This window comes from Cariama cristata, unplaced genomic scaffold (genome assembly GCF_000690535.1).
Source record: "Cariama cristata isolate BGI_N322 unplaced genomic scaffold, ASM69053v1 scaffold7184, whole genome shotgun sequence".
Taxonomy (NCBI): domain Eukaryota; kingdom Metazoa; phylum Chordata; class Aves; order Cariamiformes; family Cariamidae; genus Cariama; species Cariama cristata.
Window position 1 is genome coordinate 65,007 of NW_009613468.1, and position 24,428 is coordinate 89,434.

At 41.0% G+C, this 24,428-nt stretch overlaps 2 protein-coding genes across 4 annotated transcripts in view; one reads left to right on the top strand and one right to left on the bottom strand.

Moving 5' to 3' along the window:
• Positions 1-15,825, top strand: part of PAN3 (PAN3 poly(A) specific ribonuclease subunit) — a 68,324-nt gene extending 52,499 nt beyond the window's left edge. For 2 of the 3 annotated variants that reach the window (XM_009699038.1, XM_009699037.1), the window contains 5 exons: positions 5,359-5,498; positions 6,325-6,454; positions 8,935-8,999; positions 9,680-9,818; positions 12,865-15,823. In XM_009699038.1, coding sequence (XP_009697340.1) covers positions 5,359-5,498; positions 6,325-6,454; positions 8,935-8,999; positions 9,680-9,818; positions 12,865-13,005 — 615 coding nt within the window. In that variant the 3' untranslated portion in view covers positions 13,006-15,823. Of the gene's footprint in view, positions 1-5,358; positions 5,499-6,324; positions 6,455-8,934; positions 9,000-9,679; positions 9,819-12,864 lie in introns of all 3 variants that reach the window. The other variant, XM_009699036.1, reaches the window with a different exon arrangement.
• A 3,358-nt stretch (positions 15,826-19,183) lies between these two features.
• The window catches only part of FLT1 (fms-related tyrosine kinase 1), a 59,192-nt gene continuing 53,947 nt past the window's right edge, over positions 19,184-24,428 (bottom strand). Inside the window, exons 19-20 of the mRNA XM_009699039.1 lie at positions 23,870-23,961; positions 19,184-19,409 (exon numbers count right to left, since the gene is read on the bottom strand). Of these exons, the coding sequence (XP_009697341.1) occupies positions 19,205-19,409; positions 23,870-23,961 (297 nt within the window). The 3' untranslated portion in view covers positions 19,184-19,204. The remainder of the gene's footprint in view (positions 19,410-23,869; positions 23,962-24,428) is intronic.

A 24,428-nucleotide genomic window follows, 5' to 3' on the forward strand; every position in this document is an offset into this window, starting at 1 on the left:
CCCTCAGGGTTAAGTACATTGCTTCAGCAGTCATCACATACCCTGTCCGTACGGGGAGTGCAAGACTACAGTAGGGAGTTGGATGTAATTTATTTTCATTAATTGAGCTTATTCACTGTGAGAAAATTGCTCATTCAGAGGCTTCCAGTAATAAATGAAATGTTTGAACTTTGGCCAGGCAGAAACTAACTTCTTGGAGACTGTGTCCTAGAACATAGCAACTTTTTTTTTTTGAATGATGAAGTACACTGAAAATTCCTTTACTGTGAGTAGTACACTAAAGGATTCCCTGCCCCGCCCCCAGCTGCATATCAATGAGCTTTTGGTAATAATTTAGTGGAAAACAGCCGAGACAAGATAGGAATGCATACAAGTGAGGTATTTTATGCTGAAAAATTTAATGTTTTGTTTTGTTTTTAAATCTAAATACATCTTTACATTTATTTTAATTGCAGCTGGGAAAGAGATCCTCCTGAGATATTATGACATTCAAGTAATTTTTAAGTGAAACGTTTAATGTACTTGGAGGTACAAATCTAAAAATGCTCACAGGTACACAAATCTGTCAAAAGCATTTGCCACCGTAGCAGCCCGACACTGGGCAGCTAACTTGCTTGGTAATGCCTTGTTTGGTTTAGGAGGGATGTTTTTGCATGTTGTATACATTGTTAATAGCCAAATTGTTCAGGCATCACTGCTAAACCAGAAAAGATGTACCCTTAAATACATAGTTTGGAAGATCTAAAGTAAAGTTAGAAGATATAGTATTGCTGCCTTTCTTTTGTTACTTCCTCTAGAAGGGCTAGACTTTCACTACCCATGTTGTTCCTTCAGAGATTCTGGACTGAGTTCATTCCTTGAAATTCAGGAGTCATTTATCATCCTCTACCTTTGTTTGCCCTAGTCAGATAAAATTACAAAATAACAGCTGCTCCTTGTCCTTTTTCCTCTCGATCCATGACCCAGTTCCTGAATTCCTGTGGGACTCCTGTGACTGTTGAAAATGTAGGTTATCGCTTGGTTTACTGCCCAGCTAATATGCATTTCCTTGTTGCTGCCTTCAGTGGAGGAAGGTGTTTTTGTTAGCGTTTGTCACTTTCTGGCGATTTCCCATCCTTAATATAGATAGAAAAGAGTTTGGCCACAACAACGAGGGGCTATGTAAAAGGAATGCAATTGTTCTTTAAGATCTGTGTTAAATACATTAATTTATATAATCATTTAAGAGTTAAAGACAGACAACAATAAGGGAAGCTAAAAAGAAGTCAATGAAATATGAATGGCCACTTGTATTAAAATCAAGGTGTTAAACCTATATAAATTCCAGCATATCACTTCCCACCCTCAATCCTTAAGTCTTGTGTCAGTCAATTAGGAAATACAGATGGGAAAACTCTAAATGGTGATGTAGGAAACAGTAAAAACGCTGGAATAAAATGAAAGTGACTCCTCTCCATGTGAAATGAAGAGAAAACCTAAGTTTTATTGATTTAACGAGGGCTATAAGGTTACATTTGCTCAAAGTAAATATTTCTAATTTAGCAAACCAAGATAACTTCCACACGCACCTCCCCAAATATAAAGAAACTAGCCGAAGAGGCATCTGAAGTATTAATGTTGACTTTGAAGGGGGGAAAAAAAAAATAATAATCTAGGAACTTGGAGGCACTTCTAAGGGCAATTCCAGAACTTAAAAGTGTGAGTGAATCCACAGAACTGTAGACTTTGAGCTGATATGGATCCAAGCAAAGCAGTGTGGAACAGGATAAACAAAAAAGTAATGTCTGTTTCAAAGAGTTTATGGAAAATGGATCTAGTCAAAAATAAGATTTGTTTGACTAGCTTACACGTCTGGCAGATAAAGCCAAGTGTATAAAATGCTGAGGTATCTCCAGGGCATTTGCTGTAGTAGCACACACCTTTTTAATACTAAAAAAAAAATTACGCAGAAGGGAAAGGGTACCCATTCAATTAACTTTTAAATTACTCGCTGACATATTTGAAATTCATTTGATAGCAGGGAGACATTAGTGAAGAGGACTTTTTCTGAGTTCATCTCCTAGGGGCTGGTTTTTAGTCTAATGCTATTTAATATTTCTGTCAGTGAACTAGATGGTGATAAAATCTTTACTAGCCAAGCTTTCAGGAGATAAAAAAATATAGGTTGGTACAGGTTACAGTTATGAATTGAATTGCTAATTAAATGGTCATTAGTTGCACGCAAGGTACATTTCTGAACAAAAGGCAGCCTATACTTAAAAGGTGTAAATCTTTTCCTTGAAGTTGAGAATCAACTCAGTATGACTTAATAGTCACTGTTGATAGTTACCATAGCAAAAGTCTTCTGGCAGGTAGGTGGCAAAAGGAACTGGTGTGATCCATAGATACGTGCAAAGCGCGATAGGGAGTGTAAACGGGGAAATGATCGTACCTAATGGTGATCTGTACCTTGCACTAGCAAGGCCACTGCAGGAATACAGCATTTATTTTGGGTGTCCCTGCTCGAAGGAGGTCTGGTAGTTCTTGGGTGCCTCCTTTAACTTTTCTTTGCCTAGAAGCAGGAAGAGCTGAACCTGTTGGTATTTTCAGAGGGAGGTTAGGGCTTAATAGGCACATATGGATTACTTCCTTATGGAAAGGATGGTGTACCCTAGCTTCTGGGAAGCTGTGTGCCCTGTCTGCATGGATAGGGTTGGTCAGCGGTTGGTAGTTTTGTCCCTTCTGAAATAGGAATCTGACTTCCATAAATCCTGATCTTTATGGGTCCATTCCAAGATATTCTGTGATGCCCCTGTCACACCAGAAAATTTGTGTCTTTTGTGCACTTGTAAAACTACAAACAGTGGGCATTGTAATAACCCTTTCTTTCAGGGTTTCAGCTGTCAGTGAATAGCGAGACACCTCCAGAGAGCAATTCAGCTTGCTCAGAATCTGAGTTGTCTTGCAGGATTATAGATATCTTAAATCCATCAGACTCTTAACTGAACTGCTTGAAGTTTAAGTTCCTAAAACTAGTGGGATGATTCCAAGCCACTTTTGCAACTAAACCGGGTTAAGCATTGACTGTAATTTGAAATGTGTGTGTTTGAGGCTGCATTGGTGTGTTGTATCATCTCTGCCAGTTTTTCTATTAGATGTAATTTGCAAAACAAACAAAAATTAAGGTGTGCAAGTCAAATGCTCAAAAACCTAAAAGCCTGAATTTAGAATTTCCTGGCTGATGTTAATGTAAGATTCTTTCTCAACCACTTTTAAAATCTAATGCAATATGTATTATGAAAACACCTGTGTAAAGGAAGACTACACTTTCATAGAGTCTTGCCTGAAGTTGTGTGTTTTCAATGTCTCAGGGTTGTGTGATGATAGAGAATTTATACAGGCTACATCCTATGAATTGCTAAAAGCTGGAAGGTATTAAGTGTAAAGTAGGGGACTGCAGAAAGAAGAAAGATTGTGGTTATTACAAATGCTTATGTATTTCTTCTAAGTCTTTTAGAGAAAAAAAAAAAAAGCCATTGTGCCAGGTGACATATATCTCTGTATAGATACTGCATCAGCAAGATTCCTCTGTTTAGTATTACAGCAGTGTCCTCTGCTGCTCAAATTGACTGCTTGGTAGTGGAAGCAGGTGGGTTCCCACCAAAATGGGGTTTGTTGCTCTGGTTCATTTCTCTTTACCAAAGTACAAAGGAATGCTGATACTTTGGGATTCCTGCTTCCTTAGGAAAGTGAATCTCACAAATGCCAGTCCCGTCTCCTTCTCCACCACTTTGTCCTTCTTATTTCTGTCTCATTTTCCACATCCTGTTTCTGTCTTGGCTACAAGAGTACCATGCTTTTTAACTTCTGCCGTGTTGTGTATCTCGTATTTAAGTTGTGCTGCTTAATCATACTTGATGTGGAAAGAGCAGGGACATTGAGAGACCTGGAAAGTTTTTCTTTATTCTGACCCTCAGCACGTGGGAGATGTGGCTGCAGGGAGAGCCAGCGGCAGCAAGCGTGGTTACCCCTCTGGGTGGAAGAGCTGTGAGGGTCTGTGGCACCTTCATTATCGCAGCACTTTTCTAAAGCTGCCAAACTCTAAACAGAACTTTTAAAGTGGTAGTGCTGCCAGATTTTCAGCCTTTCGTACAGAAATGATGGAAGGTGTATTCCTTGTATGACTGCATTCTCTGCTAGTCGGCATAGCCCTGCTCTAGACCGTGGAGCTGAGATTCTCGATAATTGTTAGCTTTCACTTTTTTACTTTTGCAAAAATATCTTGCTTTCTCAGAAAAAAAACTCAGGAAAATACTATATTTGTATCTCTAGCTGACTCTTAAATTCAGTCTGAAGCAGGCATCCAGTGTGGAAAGCTGCAGATGTTTCAAGTTTAGCCAAGTTGTGCGCAGCTGAAAGCCTTTCCATGAAGAGAATCAGGCAGCTTTTGCTATCAACGTCATTGTCTGCTACTAAATTAGGCTCCTGTTTTTAGGGGTGAGCTTTAAAATCTGGCACAGCTTTTCAGAATAATTTCTGGGGGCTGTCTATTAAAATTGGCAGAATTTTCTGTTGTGGCAAAGCAGCCTGTATGCAGCATTCATCTTCTAAGAGCAGTTCTACTTTTAAGGTAAGTGTGTAGTAACACTAAGGATTTCTTCGTAAAATGTGATGCTGCTTAATTTGTCAACCATACAGACCTGTTCCTGTCTAGTTGTTTCAGGCAGTTCATACCTTTTCGCGCTGGCCATCAGGCATGAAAATCTTCGAGCTCTTTGTTAAAACAGAAAGATAATTTGCCAGAATCCGCTGTGGATTCCACTGTGGCATTCAGACTGGATGGCCAGTGTGAAAAGATACGAGTCCAGCAAATGCCGTTTCTGTTTTAACAAATAATCCTTAATGGGTGTTTCTGCATCTCGTATTGAGAAGACTTGCTCTGTTGGCCACCCATCCTTAATGGGTGTTTCTGCATCTGGTATTGAGAAGACTTGCTCTGTTGGCCACCAACTCCTTGACTCGTCAGGAGCCAGCAGGTGAGTGGTTAGGAGAACCTCTTTGCAGAGCTTCTGCTCACTACACAAGAGTTCTGGTACTGTCCTTAAGCTAAAAATAGGTGAATGTTAAGCATTCAAAGATAAATATAGTACCTAGAAATTGCTAGGTATCAGGACAGAAAATTAGGACAGATTTTCCTCTGCACATTTTAACTATTGTAACTTGGACAGTCATATTGAACTATGATTTCAATAGCATTTACTTTAGTTACTCAGATTCTTCTAAGGTTATTGAAGAACTATCTCTTTTAAATACCATCTAGTACTACAGGTAGTATTTATGTATACTAAGAATCTTATCTGTGTGTGTTTTCCCTGTTAGCAAGCAGATCTGATCTCCCTGGGGAAAGTTGTGTTGGCTTTGGCTTGCAATTCTTTATCAGGAATTCAGAGAGAGAATTTGCAGAAAGCAATGGAACTGGTGACAATCAACTATTCCTCTGACCTGAAGAATCTGATTTTGTAAGTTTGCTTAATAAATGTTTTAAGGGAAATTACTACTTTTTTTTAAACATACAAGTGAAAATATCAAATGGTATTTTTACATGCAAGTAAGATTACGAATATAACTACTGTCATTGAGTTGTCTGCACAGTCAATGCATCGTTAAACATAATGTAAAATTTCTTTCTATAATGTGTATTTTCATGGTGTGGCTAATAAAATCAGTATCCTTTCTTTACTAAGTGCTGTTAAAGCTCCTAATAAGAATTAGGAGCTTAAACAAAACATGCATTTGAAGTTATCTTCAATACTGGGCTTCATTGCCAACTATCTACCATAGCAATATGCCAGTCTTATCTCACAGTTTCAGAAGGTATTGAGAAATAGGCACATTGCCTTTTTGACCAAAGGGTTGAGTGCTAGTCTTTCTTGGCTGCATATTATTTTGTGGTGTTCTTTAGTACAGTCAGCCTTTCTCCTCTTGCAGCCTGAGAGGGAAAAGTGGAAGTCTCTGCCCCCTCCCTCATTTGAAAAACAATTGCATTACAGTCTGAATCTTTACGTCTTCTCTCTTTTTGAGTATGTTCTTGGTGTTTGAGTGGGGTGAACTACACAGTTCCATGAAAGTACACTCCTATGTTGTCTAAGTAACTGACTGGATGTATATATGTAAATGAACACACGTTTTCTCTGCTAATATCTGTTTTAAGAAACGCTGCAGTTGCCAACTTTGTGTTTTAAATAGACATCAGGATCAAATAGGTTTAAAATCGTAATAGGATGATCTCTCTGGCATGTGCAGCATGTTTAAGTAATCTTTTTGGGGATGGGGATATTTTGGCAGGTATTTGCTGACCGATCAAAACAGGCTTCGCAGTGTAAATGATATCATGCCTATGATTGGTGCACGATTCTATACTCAGTTGGATGCTGCTCAGATGCGAAATGATGTTATAGAGGAAGACCTTGCAAAGGTAAAATTATTTATTAATTCCTACAGGAAGACCTGTAGTCAATATTGCTACAGCTGTACCTTAAAAGTGAATGTTTTCTACTGTTTTTTTTGTTCTATTTTTTTAGCAACCTAAGTAATATGCCTGCAGACTTGAGAACTCTGAGCTCAAGGTATTGAAAGTCCGAAAGCTCCAAGAACCACTAGCTTTAGGATGTCCTTAGCTGGGCTGTAACTGAAGTAACATCTTCATGTCCAACTAGCAGTCTTGGGGAAAAGATGTTCTTTATAGAATGGTTAAAAAGTGGTATCCTGAGTAAATAAGGCCATATATGTCGTCACACACGAGATCATGTAGTTTGTGCTAGAGGTTATACAGCAACAAACGTTGCTTTTAAATTCTTGGATAGATTTGGATTCCAGTGTCCCTTTACTTATCTCATACATTTTCCTTTCCAAATGAATGCTAGATCATGGAGGTAAAAGCCACCATCCTCAAATTTCCCTGAAGCATGCACCTCTTGCTGTGGGGGTCTGGTTAGTCTATCGTGTTCAGTCAAGTCATCAAGTGCTAGCTACAAAAGAAACAGGTACTTTGTCCTACGTTAGTGTATATTTGTTCAACCAGAAAGGCTGTCTGCTCATCAGAAGCCACTGATCACAAGACTGAGATACATTATAGAAGTCTTTCATGATGCTGAAGATCTGTGTGGGACAGGGTATTGAGTTTTGAAGGATTTAATCAAGTCCTGTGACTCCTTTCCACTATATCTTTTTTTAAGAGGCGGTAAACCAATGGTTGGGATTCTGATGGACTGATTATCTTAATTTCTCCTTCATTGACTTGTTGGATAACAGTTTTTCCCTCCTTAGTGAAAGATACTGAAATCTATCAGAAGGAAGGAGCTGTAGAAGAGCAAGGCAGTGTCTACTTTGGATGCAGAGCTCTAGATGACGAATACCCACTAGAGTCAACCACTACTCCTGCTCTGAAGACATTTAATATCATTTCTTGTTAAGGTGGCCCAATGTGCCTGCACAAATTTTGTTACTCCCATAACGCTCGGGTTTCAGAGAGCAGTGACCCCATTACACTATCCCTTTCCTTCCTCACCTTAATATTCACATCATCTATATGTCACAGCATTCAAAGCCTCAGTTTTCCAAGACCTCCAGTCCACTCTGTAGAAGAGCTTCCTGCCTTACAGGCTACCAAGCCTGCAGAGAGGCCACCTGGAGACTTAGTGCCAGTATTGTTGCTCAGCTGTGTCACCACTGACTGGGAATCTGCAAGGCAGTGGCATTCACACAGATGCGGTTTTGGCATTTGTGTATTTGGCTGCATACCAAAAAATTATTTGGAAGTTGTATAGACCTCTGCTAGCTGGACAAGGTAAGTCTTCCCTGGTCAGTCTCAAAGTGTAGCTACTGTTGTGGTACAAGCTGTTCTGCTGTGTGTTTTTCAGACTGGTAATAGAAGTCTTGCAACCCATAGGCTGTCTGGGGTCAAGCTATTGTCACCTTGACCCACTTCATTTACCCAGCTGTAATCTACTCGAGACTGAATTCATTAGAAATCAATATGATCATATATGGCATGAGATGCAGCTTAGCGTGAATAATGTTGGAGAGCTGAGCCATTAGAGAGTATGAATCATATCAGGAGAGAATCCTTTTCGTGCCAGATCTGAGCAGCTTTTATTTAAACAAAAGATTAATCCACAGTGTAATGTAAGCTGGGATGTAACTTTTTTTACTGTATCCTAAGTGTTGAGGAGAAACGTATGAAATCAGTTTTTCAGTTGCATGTATCTGAGCATCTATAGTTCTAATGTTCTGTCTTTTGTGTGAGCTCATTGCTTTATCTCTGTCATTGATGGACTTGGAATTTATACTGCTTTAAGACTTGAATTCCAGCTTTTCTTGGAAAAACTTGTTTCAAAATTATGTTTGGAATCAATTGTAATTTGAATGTTAGTCTGATATTATTGTTGCTAAATACTTACTAATAATGGCCTATAAAGCAGTTCTGAAAAACAGATCTGGTAGGTTATGTTCCTTCTCATCTTTACCTGAAATAAGGTATTATACAATATACTTCTACAGGTCTTTGTAACTGTGTGTATATATGTATATTAATATATTCTTCTTGTTTAACTTACAGGTATGCTAAAAGATAGTATAGGCTGGCAAGAGACTAGACTTATGTTTCCACAAAGAAATAGATTGCCTGATCCAGTTCCTGCTGGGGCAGCAAGGTGTTGTTAGTTGTTAAATCTCCACATTATAACTTGAATATGAAGTGCTAAAATTAGCATTGAGCTACTGATACACAATATAATGCGTTCGATGTCTTTCTGAAAAAGTTACACTCTCTTCTTCAAATAAATAAATCCTTATAATTAGTAGTGCTTCATTGGCATTACTACTGTATATCTTTTGCAAGTAAGTGTCTTAATTTTATATTTCAGAAACTTTAATAACCTCTTTCTTGTTTTCTAGGAGGTGCAAAATGGAAGGTTGTTTAGGCTTCTGGCAAAATTGGGAACAATCAATGAGAGGCCAGAGTAAGAAATACTTGTTTTCATGGTGCAGAGTATGTAAAACCCAGTTTGCAATGCAAAGTTTCTTCCCTCATAAATTTCAGCTAAACGCTTTCCTGATATTAGCCCCTGAAGAAATGAGTATTTAAGAAGCCTTCAGAAAAATAGGATAAGCAACTTTGACCAAAATTTTAAATAAAGGAGAAAGCTACAAATAGATATGCCAAAGTTGCTTCATTTTTTTAGTATGATTTCTCTTTGCAGTCTCTTGTGAGTGAAAGTAGTTTTTGAGGAAACTCATAGCTTGCTTCAGCTGTAGCAAATGGTGTAGATACTGGTTTTAAGTTAAACCAGTTTTTTATCAACTACCACATAAAAATGAAGTGTTCACAGCCTGTTTTCCATCCTATTGAATAGACTTGGAGTTGTGTTTGTAATGCTGGTTTCTAACACTTACATGTTCAACTTGTTGAAGACAACTCTTGCTTTCTTCTGTGACACTTCTGTGGCACTTGGTGTAGGCAGTTGAATATGTTATCTTCTGTTTGTGGCAGGGGGGAGACTGTAGTTTAAGTGCAAATTATAACAGGTAGCTTAACAGAGCAGTAAGATTACTCAGTTTAGACTGAAGAGTCGTGTATATCTGTGGGTTTTGCTTTTTCTTAACTTTCTGAGCTTTAACATGAACCTTTGTTTTACACCAGGTTTCAGAAGGACCCAACGTGGTCAGAAACTGGAGACAGGTATTTACTAAAGCTCTTTCGAGATCACCTTTTCCATCAGGTGACAGAAGCGGGTACTCCTTGGATTGACCTCAGTCACATTATCTCATGTCTTAACAAGGTACACTGTACTTGGGTTAGTTTTTAAAAATTAATTTGGGTTAACTTTCTTTAGAATAATACTCCACGTCAAGCTGGCATTAGCAGGTTAATTCTGTTGATTTAACTGATGGTTATTTTCCCCGTTTTGGATGAAAACAATGTATTCACTAAAGTAATACTCAAACGTTTATGGATATTTTAAATAAACTTAGTACATTATTACTGAATTCTAAGTTTTAATATTATAGCATGAGATACAGTATTAACTTTTCATCCTAGAATGCATTGAATACTGTGGAAAAGCAATGCTGGTCCCTTTATGCTACTCTGGTCTTTCAACACAGCATAAAGGATCCGTAAAACCCCTTTAACTGGGGGAGGTTTGGGCTGACACAGTTGTCACAGAGGATGGTCATAAAGCAAGAGGATCCATTCCTAAACTGTGCTGACCAGAGTAGGAGACGGGAGGGAAACTGCAATAGAAATTTGTGCAAAATCCTTACCATCTAGGACAGCACTGGGAAATTTCTGTGACTTAAATGTTAAGTCCACTTCTGATAACCTCCCTAGCCTCTCCAGTCCTTCCTTTTCCAAGGTTGATTTAACAAAGCTATTTGCAGTTTTCCAAGAGCTGCACCACTAGCAAAGTTTCAGCTGAGCACTCTCATGATTAATAGGTGGGAGATGTGTGAGAGACCACAAGATCTTCAGTAGTTGTAGACCTTGTCTTGCTTCATAAATTAAAAAAGTATGTGAACCGATTATTTTTTTTTTTATTGGCAGATCAGCTTTCAACTTATTTTACACTGTTTTGCCAAACTTCAGTAATTCATAGGAGACTAAGATGCTACTTCTTCCAATTTATTTTTTTTGTTTTGGTAGCTGCTTGGTCGTTCCACTCTGTAGAGAATGCTGATGCAGACACTGACAATAGACAGTTTCCGTGGCTCGTATTTTCTTTTCTAGGATTAGGATAGCCAGCTTTCTCTTCCAGAAAAAATTGAATATATTCAGATCCTTTGACATGTAACAACTGACTTAACTGCAGTTAAATCTTTTTTCTAAATTGTCAGGGCTTTTAATCTCCTATTAGACCACTGCTGTGCATTTCTTTAACCTCCTTTTTATCTTTCTGGTTGGTGTCTGTAATCACTTAAAAAAGGACATTAAAGGGATTGAGGCTAAATCAAAAAGAAAGCATGTTGATATTCAAATAGGCAGTGAAATGCCATCATGATTTGAAAGCAGTGACCCGTACGGTACTGTAGCAAGAGGGGACAGTCCTGAATTCATAGGTCAGGTAAGAGACGGTGTCAAAGAATGCCTTGTTCTATGAATGTTCATGGCTTACCTTTTTAAACAGAGGCTCTTCTCTTCTGTGGTTGTGGGCTCAGCACACAAAAAATGTAAGGCTTATGGAACTCCACTTTGGAAATACACTCTAAAAAAACGCTTCTAAAACTGTAGTGTGTACTAGTAGAAGTGGTTATTTGGGCTTTCCTGCTACACTCCAAAAGCATTCTTTTTGAATGAAAATTACTCTAGTGTTTAGAAAAAACTTATTTCTCAATGTGGCGTTTTGGGGATCTTTTCAGCTGAGATACTGATTTATGCCTCCACAGGAGGAGAGGAAAGAAAGCCATAAATATTGATGTTTCTAGTTAGCTGTGTGGCTTTCTTAATACAGATCTTCCATATCCTACACTCATTAAGGTAATTCACTGATTTCTTGTACGATGCTAATGGGAACAGTAGACAATATTTCACAAACCCTTTAATCGTGATAATATTTTGTAATGGATGTTGGAAGAGACTGGTGGTTTTATCCTACTCTGCAAGAATTAAAAGCTAATTGGCTTACCTTTGTCCTTCTGAAGCTACTCACAAAGCAGGAACTTTAAATTGGGGAGGTTCCAGCTTTTAAGGTTATGCTCAGAACATTATTTTAGAAGACAAATGCAAGAAATTTCTAACTTGCTGTGTTGCTACAGCCGGCAGCCAGTGGAACATCTCAGTGACAAATTTAAATGTTCTTCTGCTATTCAGTGTAACATTATAATACATTTATTTAATTCTGCTGGGGTTGTATTTCCAAAGATTGTCTCAATAATGTCATATCCCACTTGTCTCTGCCCCACCTTCTGTATTGGAACAAGAAAGTTTGTAGTGTCAAGTATTTGGAAGTATCAATGTATCGACTAAAACAGAGCTACAAAAGTTTTGCGTTTTAAGAAAGTCTGACAATTCTCCATTGGTGAACATTTCTTGCAAAGTGAGGAAAACATAAGATACTGTGTTGGAAGGGACTTCGGCATGTAAAGTAGGGCGTTCTTCTGTTCCAAATTAGGATTTAGTGGCGCATCTCTAAAGTACATAGTGTAACATACAGTTTTTTAATACTGAATTTGAGAAGTCAGAACAAAGCATGAAAACAAATGTGGAACAGACTTTAATCTTTAACCACAAATTATCTCTTTCTTTATGGATTATAAGTAGGTTAATCTCTCTTTTTACCTTTTTTAAGAGTAAAGGTTGAAGTGTACCATGGAGCTTAGGAACTAGTTTGTTTCCAGTACTGCCAAAAATGTGAGGTTTGGGTTTCTACCGGTTTTCAGACTACCTGGGGCCGATCCATCCGTTATTTCATTTTAGAGTGGGCAAGAAGTAATTTACCTACCCTACGTGGAGGCTTGTGGATCTTATGTGCAAATGTAATGTCAAATGTGGTTTTGTTCATTAGGAGCCATATGGCAATTTTGCTAGGCTTTCTACCCGGGGGAAGAGAGCGCATTGCAGGATTATTAGCTTTATGGAAAGGGAAGAAAACAATGGTAACCTAGTCCAAAGGTCTGGAACGTCCATCAGGTTAAGACCAAAATGTCTCGGTTTTTTGGCAAGTACATTGTTGTGGTGCGATTCAGATCCTTCCTTTCTGTGGCGTTAGCAGATTTGAACTGCATCACAACAATGTACTTGCCAAGAAATTGATTGCTTTTGTTATTGGGGAAATGTTTTGCCATTTCTTTCACACTTCTTTTATTTTATCTTTTGCATTCTTGTTACAGTTAGATGCTGGTGTGCCAGAAAAAATAAGCCTCATTTCCAGAGATGAGAAGAGTGTACTTGTGGTAACTTACAGCGATTTAAAACGCTGCTTTGAAAATACTTTTCAAGAACTGATTGCAGCCGCAAATGGTCAGTTGTAGTATTTGCTGAAAGCATGCAGGACATTGCTGAGGAACTTAACCAATAGCAAATTGCACTACAGCTGAATTGTTGTTGTCATCTCATTTCACATTTGGGAAACAAACAGGAGATGAGCAAAGCTGCTTGCACTTCAGTCAGGTACACTGTTACTTGAAGGGAAGAATGTTTCACTTATCCTAGAGCTAAGGCTGCCATTGGAGGCTTTATCTGTGAAGAATTTATTTTAGATTAAGGAACACATCAGGTGCATGATGTTCCTGCTTTTATTTTTTCCACTTGTATATGCACTAATTTTAATTTTTTTAAGACTTTTCTGATCTCTGAAGTTTTGCCACATTGTATACTTAAGGGAAACTCTTTGCAAGGACATTTCTGGGATACATTTTTGTCACTGAGGATATAGCAAAATTTATTCATTTTTGATATTATTTGCACCCAGAATAGCATAAAGGACCAGGTAAATAATTTAACAGAAATTGTGTTCGATTAATGACCGTTTAGTTCGTAACCTCTGTAAAAGTGTGTTGTATGCAAGCTCTGTATGCCACCCACTGTTAGCTCAAAGAAATGTGAGAAGACGACACTTTTTAAAACCAGTCAAGTGAAGCATTGGTGAATTGACAAAAAAAGGAAAGAAAGTCCCCTGTCATTTGATTTAATCTTTGTCTAAGCGAAGTGACGAAAATAGCATAATGGGAAACACCTATAATTTCAGGAGCATATCAAACTTGCTCTAAACACAACCAGCGCCTTTTAAAAACTGTTTGTATGTTTTCCTGCTAGTCAGAAGCATTTACATTTATGCAATTTTTTTAATAGTTTTTTTTTTAAAGAAATTGTTTAAATGCCTGAAGTTTCAGGAGTGTATTACTTTAGGTTATTTACAGTATAATTTTTGTATAAAGTTCTGTTCTTTGAACCACAGCTTTATTATGGTACGCTACACTGGATACAGATACAAAGACACTGTTAAAAGAAGATTAACTAAACACAGCAGTTGTCTGGCATCAAGAGCTTTTCAAGTTTTACAGCCTGAATCTGGAGGGATAATGATCTGCTGTGCCTTTGCAGTCACTGCTTAGCCCAAAGTAATATTACTTTTGATAATACTCAACACATGAATATTCCTGAAGTAATTCAGTCTCAAAAGTCTGGAATTTTCCTCCTCCTCAATTACCTTTCTAATATTTGGACATGCAGTTGTCTCCAAACTTGGGTATTCATGGGATTTCTAGTTAAACACCTACACTTTGATACTGAAGACTGCCAAATATGTAGGAATTTCCTTTCTTAAAACAGTAGTGAAGACTGTATCTATCTTTTCCCAGCACTGAATGTTTTAATAGCACTGGGTGCTCACCATGAAGAAAATGTGGAAACTCAAAAGGTCAGGACAGACTCTAAGCACTTGCAACTGATGTTACTGACATCAATTTTAATAATTCTCAATATTTGTAGTTTTCAGAGAAGTTTTTAATATTTCTCTGTCCACTTTTATAAGCTTTAAAATGATTCTCCGCCTTGAGACTTGCATCAAGAAAAAAAGCAACTCTCTTCACATCGAAAGCTTTGAAGACTAGGGACGTGCTTTACACATTTTAGAAAATGTGGTTGAATCCACATTAGGTAGCATCAGTTGTTGAGTTTAAAAATCGATTATTGTTGCATTTGATCGAATGAATTTTAAAAGGAACATAATGTTTAATATTCAAACGATAACAGTTGCCAGAATGTTCTTTTTAATATAAAAGGAACAGGAACTTTGAAAAGTGAACATGCAAAACAGTCTTTTATCATTAGCTCATGTATTTGAGGAAGAGCAGCTGTCTTTTATATGTTTTTTGACAAATCATATTGTAATTCTTTTGTACAAAAAAGAAGTACTTGTATTCTAGAAGAAATATGAAATGCTTAATTTATAAGCGGGCTGAGGTTTTTTCCAGTATTGTTTTCTTTGAAAATGAAAGGGGATCATCTGTTCAGTTGTGGGGTTTGGGAACCTTTGAAAATTTAATTTGTGGACCAATATTTTGTGAAAGTGTAAGGCAGGGGTAAAATAGGGCTTGAATTCTCATCCTTTTTAGACCAGCAAACCACCCTCTGCAAGACATGTCTAAATTGCAAACCTGTGTGTATTTGCATAATGTCAGTTTGCTTCAGCCCCTAGTAACCTCAGGACTTGGTTTAAAAATAAAAAAGTAGACAGCTAATAAGTTTTCATACATAATGTCAGCCAGAAAATATTTGGTGTCAGGTAATACATAAAATAAAAAAAAAAGTTGAGCTTTGTTTTCTATTTATTTCATTTGGTCCATATTTGGGAATGATTTGAACAGTCTGAAGTTCAGCTTGGGTGTTTTTTTGGGGAGAGCCCTTCTGCCCCATTTTAATTCCATTTAGAAGGTTGTCCTAAAGTTGTCGTTTGATCCATGCATAGGAAGAACTGTGTATCTGTATTTAAAAGAGAAGAGCCACCAGGATGTGCCCTCCCAGATGGGAAATTTAATTCTGACCTTCCTATTTTTTACAGCTAAAAGCACAGAAGGGACAACCTTTGAAATCATCTGATGTTAGTCATTTAAATTTTTGTACTTGTTTTAAATTCTGTTGCTGTATTTACTATATTGTAAATATTTTGTTGAGGGTATCTATATATTTTTGATTTGCCCTTGTTTCAGTAATTCAGGTGTCAACTGCTTCCCCTAAAAAGCACCAGTATGTTAAGTTCTGATGTCATGATCCCAGTATGTGTTACTCATCTTTAATCCTGTTTTCATTCTTCATGTGTACAGCAGTATTTTTAATAAAGAATACCAGAAATAATGTGGCCTTATTTTGACAATGTGAAGTTCTGGAGTTGGATACAGGACTTTTCAACTGTGGCGCTGGAATTGTATTTCGTTCTGTCATATTTATTTTGTATTCACTCTGTCTGCAATGCAGAGTTTAAACACTCGTGGGTCACAAGGTGCGTTTAGTGCTTGCCACCTACAGTGTATCAGATGACCTAAAAGTGATAGATGTTGTTGACTGTAATCCTACTAGTACATGTTCCCTTAACTCCCGAGTCCAGTCCCATCTGCTTCTGTCCAAGACTAGCCAGCCCTAATTCTGAAAACTCTGCTAAAGTACCAATACTTTCATGTTTACTGAGCTTTTTTTGCCCAATAACAAAGTATATTAATTTCTCTGAGAATTTGCAGGAGGGGTCATGGCAGCTTCATTTCCCAGAATTATTTTTCTGTACTGTTAACCAGCAAAGGTTACTGGTGGGGTAAAACCTTCTATACCCATCCAATCCTGACCGTGCTTGGGTAACGTGAAGTTTTGTGCAATACATGTGAAATTGTCAATATTCCCTGCATCCATTTAACGTGGAGTCATCATCCCTTAAATTGCAGCGCTGTAGACATTTTATTATGTAAGCTGCAATTGATTCCCTTCTCTAGGCTCCGGTTTCTTTCTAACGTCATGCAGCAGCAAGAACTACACAGCTCCTGTGGCAGTAGGCGATCCTGGAGTTTCATCTCCGCTTCCTTCCAGCACTGGTGCGTAGGTTATGTGCAGCGTGGCTTGGAGATCCCCTCGGATGATAAAAAATGCTTCAACTGAAGCTCTCAACTGAACATGTCTGTGAAGGCACCGTCCCCAGCTTCTGACGGATAGGGTGGGGATGCAAGAGGAAACATCTACCAGGCCTAAGGTGCTACCTCATGTCACAGTCTGTTCTAGCACAGGCTTTTTTGGGGACACCTTCGCTCTCTTGGCTGTCCTTTTCTCTGTACCCGATCTTCCTCTTGTTTATAGGACAAGAGGAAACGGCCTCAAGTTGCGCCAGGGGAGGTTCAGGTTGGATATCAGGAAGAATTTCTTCACTGTAAGAGTCGTTAGGCATTGGAACGGGCTCCCCAGGGAGGTGGTGGAGTCACCATCCCTGGAGGTGTTCAAAAAACGTTTAGATGTGGCACTTCGAGACATGGTTTAGTGGATTTAGTGGGCATGGTAGTGTTTGGTATACAGTTGGACTTGATGATCTTTGAGATCTCTTCCAACCATAACAATTCTGTGATTCTAGCTGCAGATAACCTGGCGTGGGGAGTGGTTGAATGGATGTTCGTCAATGGGCTGCTTTATCTGCCCCCACCATGAAACCTTGCCTCTCCCACAGGCAGAGCTGAATTTTTTGCCTCTAAACAGCAGGAAACATTTCTTAGATCTGCTGAATCTAGGGGATGTTGCTCATGCAGGGAGCGGGACAAGTGTGTGTCACTTCTGTGCAGTTATTCTGTATTTGCTCACAAAACTGGCCCGTGGGATGGATCGTTTGCCAGATGTGTTAGTGCTGCCCAGCGGTGCATCGTCTGCTGCGGCAGCCTTTGATACCGGATTGACTGGCTTGGTGGAACTCTGGATTCTTTCAAAAGCAAACTTTATTATATGAATTTAGCAGTCAAATACATTATATGAAGTCAGAAAATGCAAGACAAAATAGGAGTTATTCACATCTGAAGAAACTTAGGGGGTTCATATAAAAGTAATCTTTGTAGTCCAGTTTTCTTAAATATTTATGCACAAAAAGCATATTTATATATTTACACTGTGCAAACATTTCCTTTGAGATGCATCATCCCATAACTATTTTTGCTCAGTTGGAGTTAAACAGTTCTTAAACTTTCCTTTTGTTTTGCTCAAGATCAGATATACTTTACTAGCAAGAGAGAGTGCAATAGAGACTTCAAACTGATGATGTCTTGGCCAGGAAGATCTAGAATTGATACTTAGCTTAGAAGTAGTGGTACATACTTCTTCTACTTGAATATCCAAAAACATTTTTCTTTGTAAATATGCAAAAGGTCGTTTGCCTTTAAGTCTGTTAGTGGGTTAAATTCACAGCTCCTAAGCTGAGTTTTAAGAGGTCACGCATTATACGTCACATTTGAGTTTATAGATGTTAATAGTGGACCATGAGAAGCTGAGACTGGGCAGTAGTTATTGATTTGGAAGACATCGATGCTACTGTGTTAAATGGCCAACTTCAATATTGCATTCAAAGGTGAAAGGGGATGGTGCATCCTTATGCTTCTCGAGCAGAGAACACTCGTGCCCTTTCTGAGATGCTGTACAAAACTCTGTTGCAAATGAGCGATATGTTTTTATTCCTGTACATATATACTGGTAACTAATGTGGAAATTCAACTGTCTTCATAGAAAAGCTGCCCTAACTTTCCACGGAGATTGTCTTGTCATTTCTAACTAATCTCTTCAAACTCTCTAGTGAGCAATTAATTTAAAGTATATGCATTTAGTAGCTATCCTGTCTTTTCAGACAGATTCCCATAAATAAAATATAATCAGTGCAGTGTTAGAAGGTCCACAAGGTTTCGTGGACAGAGCTTGACTTTAACATATCTAGCTTGTGGTTTGGTTCCAGTGTGTGTGTTGGCGTACTGACAAAGAGCAAAACTTCAAGAATATTTACTTGATTTCAGCAGGCGTGTCCAAACTGAATTGATGCGTATACCCTGTTGTTGCAGCCCTGGCTCTGATCTTAGTTCTCCTCTATCTTTGCCAATTGCGTTTCGCAACACAAATTTGAAATTCTTGCCTCACAAGATTCCTTACCGCCTTTGCCATCTGAAGCAGTAAGAGCCGTGTAACATCCCGTCCCTGGAGCATTAGCCTTCCCTCGAGTTTCTCAAGGTAAAATTTTCACTAAAAACTGTAGTGTGTGGTCTGTTTCTGGTTTCTCTCTCGAAGAATCCTTTATTTTCCAGCACTACCCCAGCAATAGAGTGCAAATTCCCGGGTGCCTGACCTCTCCCGACCAGGACACGGGTGGTACACCCAGCTCTGAGCAGAAAAGAGCGTGAAATGCCATCCCACTGCCGGGGACCAAGCACCAAACTGGTTTTCTCTCTAGCGATGACCAGCCAGGTTTTCAGAAGCACTGGGCAATGTTAGCGGCAGCTGATGGTGTTCAGCGTTTGGGAAAGTCAAGGCCTAAGCATTAGTATTTTGCTATATTTTGTATGTGCTTGTTGCAGTCTGTAGAAAAGCAGATCACTTGAGATTAAGCCAATGATATCTTTTCAAATTTTAGGATATTGAAAATTATTGGGGTCAAAGGTTTTAAACTGACAGTGTTTAAGAAGAACCTTTTTGGATTAAATGCATATTTAAATCTTGGCCTAGAAGGACTTACACGGGTGGCTGAGAATAAAGGATGACGGAGTTGTAGTCAGGAGGGGGAGACCGGCAGGCTCTCATTTTCTGCAGGACGGCGTTACCGTAGGTGTATCGTCGCTGGGAATCACTGAGCTGGTCACAGCTGAAACTGCAGAAGCTTCTTGGCTTGGTTATTCCAGAAAGCACCGACTCCTTGCTCCTGCTGGCACCTTTCACGCTGTAACAGAGCAGCATCACCGTTAGCGTATTTTACCACGAACGGGCGTTTGTTTTAGTGGCTCCAGCAAATCCACCTGACAAGAAGCAGCGTTGTTTATTCTCGGATGGTGGGAATGGCATGGATGCAGATGGGATTGCTCAGCGGGAGTGCGGAATGGAGGAGTGAAAGAGCCCTCCTGTGTCCTCCTCGCGTTCCCGTCAGCACAGAGATGCTGGGGCTGAACATCCCCGTTAAGGTGCTTGTGTTTCTTCTAAGTATTAAGAGTCTTGGTGCTTACGGGGAATACTTAAATTGCTCAGCCTAAGCTCTAATTGCTCCTTTGTGGTGGGTGCTAGGGAGCGAAACTTCAGTGCAGGGCAAAAAAGCGTGCAGTGTCTGGCATCTGGGCTGTTTATCCCATAGAGTCCCCGTGCTCAAATGTTCTTCCTAAGGGAATTGGTTTGGGTTTTTTTTCTGAGCAGGAGCAAAGTAATGAAAGGTCTGGAGCCTTGAGGCAAAAGCAAAACACTACAAGTATAGGTGTTCCCAAAGCCTAATGCTGGGATGAATTTTTAAGCGAAATGGCTGATGTTTGTGAGGAAGGGCACAGGGTCTGGGGATCAACTCTCTTCGCCTTCCCTCAGCAGCAGACCTGAACTGCTGGTTTGAATTAGAGTTTTCCTGGCCCACAAAGGACCAGTTATCCTCTAGGCTGCCTTTTATAAGATGTCCTTTACAAGAAGGGTTTAATGTCTTCTCAGCTGAGCCTCTCTTAAAGACAGGGTCTGCCTCGCAGCGCTTTCTCACCCATATCCAGAGAGCGCAGCGCTTAAAAAGGTTCTTTCAATAATGAAGTTAAGGCAAAGAGACTTTTCACACCGGTGAACTTAGACAAGGCAGAGCATTTTCCATCATTGATTACATGTGAAATCCTAATGTAAACATAATGTTGGACCGCAGTGCCTAAAATTAGCTTCCCTCCCCTGTATTTTTATAAGTTCATGGACACTCCGCCCTTCTCCGTTTATAAGGTCAGGAACGTTGGCAGCCCTCGTCTGGAATTCCAGAGGAGACAGTCAGAACATCTGGTGAGGCTTTCAGAGCCTAGGGTTTTGCTTTTCATTTCCATTTAGATCTTTAAGTGAAGCACAGAACTGGTAGCACAGGACCTTTCCTGATTAAGAAATGGGGAAGTAACGGTTTTCCTTAGATTTCACAGTTTCTTGAACCTTTAACTCATATGGCTGGGTGCTTTTTAAGGCGTGTGGTTTCTGTCTTCTGTCCTACTGTAGGAATTTGGAGGGTCCTCCCAGGAAGGCCACCCATTACATTTGTTTGTAGATGGAAGGGGTTCCTGAGGAGGAGCCCTCATGACGAGGGTTGCGGCTGCATCCTCTATTTTTATATTGCACGTATTGGCAGAGGGATGAATGATTGCCTTGGGATAAATTCCATAACTATGTGACAAGGTTAGTCACAGACTTAATGGACTTTTTGTAATGGGTTTAAAGAGAAACGCTTCTGTGATTGATGCTGTAAGTGTGAGTCTTGGGGAGCAGTGGGCTGGCTAAAGTGGAGTGTGCGTGTGAGGCTGTGAGCCTTAAAATCATCGTGCTTTGATCCTTTCCTTCATCATTGGGCTTTTTCATCCTGAGAATTTTCTTGTGAGCTAGACTTGGCTTCTACTTTAAATAATAAACCTTTATACCAGCAGAGCTGCATCTATTAACTTTACCTGGAGTGCACTGCTGTACCTGGGCACACGCTCCCACAGAGAGCTTTGAGGGAGCCCGTGGAGTTTGGGCATCCGTAGTCAGGCTTCGTTTTGAGGCTGAGCTTACAGTCAGTAAAGGCTTCTCTAGCTGTGGGCTATCTCCTTTCCACTCTAGGAATGCAAATTAGAAACTGTGTCTAGTTGGCTTTTAATTGGGATCAGTTGTTGGAGGAAACAGCTGCTGCTTTCCTGATGGATTCAAGAACGGAGTGAGGTTAGAGGCTGGCTGCGCCTCTCGGGATGCTGGTTCCAGCCCACGAGTGGGGGAGTTCTCACTGGTTTTCTGGCTTAGCGATTTGCTTTGACTCAAGGGTTTGCTCCAGCCCGAGGATTTTGGCTTACTTGGGCTGGGCTTTTTCACCAATACCGAGAAAGAGCTGCGGTTGGGATCCTTTCCACTTGCAAAGGGGCAGAGCCCAGCAGGTTGTTCTTTCTCTGCCCCCAGACGTTTCTATGGGGATCTTGTTACCTGAGGCCTTACGTTAAGAAAGACTTCTCTCTCTTTTTGCTCTTCACATTTCATCTCAATGGTGACAGCAAGTCCAAGACACGTAGCAACCATTTCTCTCGTGCCCTTTGCCACCACCTGGGCCTGAGGGGCTGGCAAGGGTTTGGGCTGATGCTCGTTTCCCATTGTGAAACCCAGGGTGGGCGTTGGGTGTTGGTGCCTTTCCCTCCCCGGCAGTGGAAACCCGAGGGGAGGGTTCTGATCATCCGTGACCCCAACCGGCCCTCTGCAAGGCAAGCCGTGTCGGCACAAGAGAGGGGGCAGGACCGCAGAGCGGGATGCGTGAGATGCCAGGGAGGAAGCCGGACTGTGCCTGTGGTTCGACCAGCTCACAGGTGTCCCACCCCTCCAGGCTCTACCTTTCTACCGCGGCTTTCAGGGGTATTTATGTACTGCTCCAATGTAGCCGAAGTAAAGGATGCTCAGCTAAGAAACTACCACTTTTAGGGATGCGTGCAGGCTAAAGGGTCGCTGTGTGCATTGACATACATGAGTGCTTTTTGGCTTAGCGCTGCAGGACCACTTGTTTAGCTTGCAGGGCGGCTGACCTCGCATCTTCCCGGCCAACTGCTCTTTTCCCCAAGGATTTATGTTCTAGCAGCCGCCGTGGAGTTCAATTTTTTTTCTTCCCATCCAAGCATTCCTTTTCCTTCTGCAGCTGAAAATGCTCCTTAAAGCGCTTCTTGGGGGGCGGAGGGGGGATGCTTGAGGCACGCTCCGTGTGTTCTGTGCCACGCAAAGAAGAAGGCATTTCATGCATTTCATTTGGGGAGGTTGCCATGTTGTCTCTGCAGCTGACAGCAGCCTTCAGAAATGTCACGTTTGCACAAAGAAAAAAAACGGTCAAACCACTTTTAGGAAACGTTGCATCCTTTGGAGCCCTCTAATATCCACATGAATTCCAAGCTCTGTAATACCTAGCTCCTCAAAAGAGAGTATGGACTGTCTCACTAAAATCAAAGTACCATAAAATTGTTCACGAGCCTCTTTTCTGAAAATGTGAGTGGTCAAGGGAGGAGAAAGGCTTTTCCAGCATTCGTTTGGAGGGGCTCGTGTCACCCCGGCTTTGCCGCGCACGAGCAGTGCTCCATCGCAGGCTCCTGCCGGCGGCACGTTTACCCCGCACACCGTGTATTTTGGCTGTGTGAGCGTGCACGCTCTTGTCCACGTATTTCTGTGCTTTTAACCAACACCCTCTTAGTCACCGGAATTTTTTTCTTGAAGCAAGTCCTCTCTGCCTTGACCGCACGTTTCAACCAGCTCCAATTGTTCCTGGAGACAATACTACACCTCCCAGCCTGCCCAGCTGCAAGTCGCTGACAAGTTCGGCACGGGCAGGATGGTGGGATGGCCTTGACCTCCTGCCAGCCAAAGATGAAGGATGGGTTGGGTCTGGGCAGTCCCTGGGCTGTGACACCAGCCGCAGACACTGCCAGCTTGGCAGCGGCTGGGAACTGAGACACCGCCGGCATTGAGAAAATAAACATTTCCCACTTACCCAAGGGTTCTTGTCAGTGCAGTGCGTTTCTTAGCGCAGCCCTAGTTCCCTGCTTGGGCAGCTGTCAGGAATTAGGTGGAGGAAGGTGGCCAATGTATTAAAGTGCTTACAGGCAGGAAGAGAAGTGAGGCCCTCACATCCATCTATTGTGAAGTTGCCACTTTAGCATCCTGAGCCCATGGGTGTTAAATGGGCCGTGCGTAGCTGAGTCATGGAAAAGAAGGGCAAAAACAAGCACGGGGAGCCTTGTCCCAGCTGGGGTGCCCTTGGGGACTTGCAGAAACAACTGCGAACCCTTCACAGCCACACGTCCCTCCTCCCCCTTGCCAAGGGCTGCCTTCCTACAGTTCCCTACCTCTACCTTGGTTTAGTGCTCTCTGGCGTTCACTTGTCCAGCCTGGCATTAAGTTGAGGATCAGGCCGATCAAGAGAGGGCTAATAAATCATATTGGTGATGTGCATCGAAGGGGTTGAGGGTTATTTGTTTCCTCGGAGGCGCATGGAGAGTTAGGGGTGGGAGGTGGTTGACTGCTGGCTCAGCCGAGCGGGGCACAGCTCAGCAGGAGTCCCCGCGGGGACTGGGGACCCCAGCTGAGGGACCTCAGCTACTTTCGTTGGGCATGATTTAGCGCAAGGACCTTGAATCCTCCTTTGCCCTCTGGAACACGAAGGAGAAGAAGGGAAAATAAAATACAGACCCAAAGAGCGTCCGTTTCTGCTTGCTGCCTGTCCACGTGAAGCGTTTCAGCTCTTCTGGAGCCAGCACCATCCCACTGTCTGCTTGGTAGTCCTTGAAGAAAAAAGACAGATGCAACCCTCTTAGGTGTTAACTGTAGAAATTTACTTTTAATGGGCTCAATTACTCTTTGCTCTGATTTTCGGTGTCATTTTGGTTGTTAACACTTGGAGAGCTCTAGAAGACAGATGCCCCGTGCTGCTGGAGGGGTGCCCAGGTATTTAACGGTGCCTTTCCAATCTGTCCTTGCTTTGGGGTGCAGCAAACGCATGCCATTAGTGCAGATACGGAGTGTTAAAGGAAAGGTGTCTACACGCAAGGTGAGGTTCTGGCCAACCACTAATTCAACCTCGAGAACATCACCGCGCCTTTCTCACTTCCCACCGCTTAATGCGTATGACAGGGTGTCCTATTCAGATGAAAACACAAATCCAAGGGGTTTTAAGTGACTCTCCCACACTGGTGGAACTGAGATGGGACCCTGGCAGCCATACCTTGCAGGTCTGCTGGCCCATTTCTTA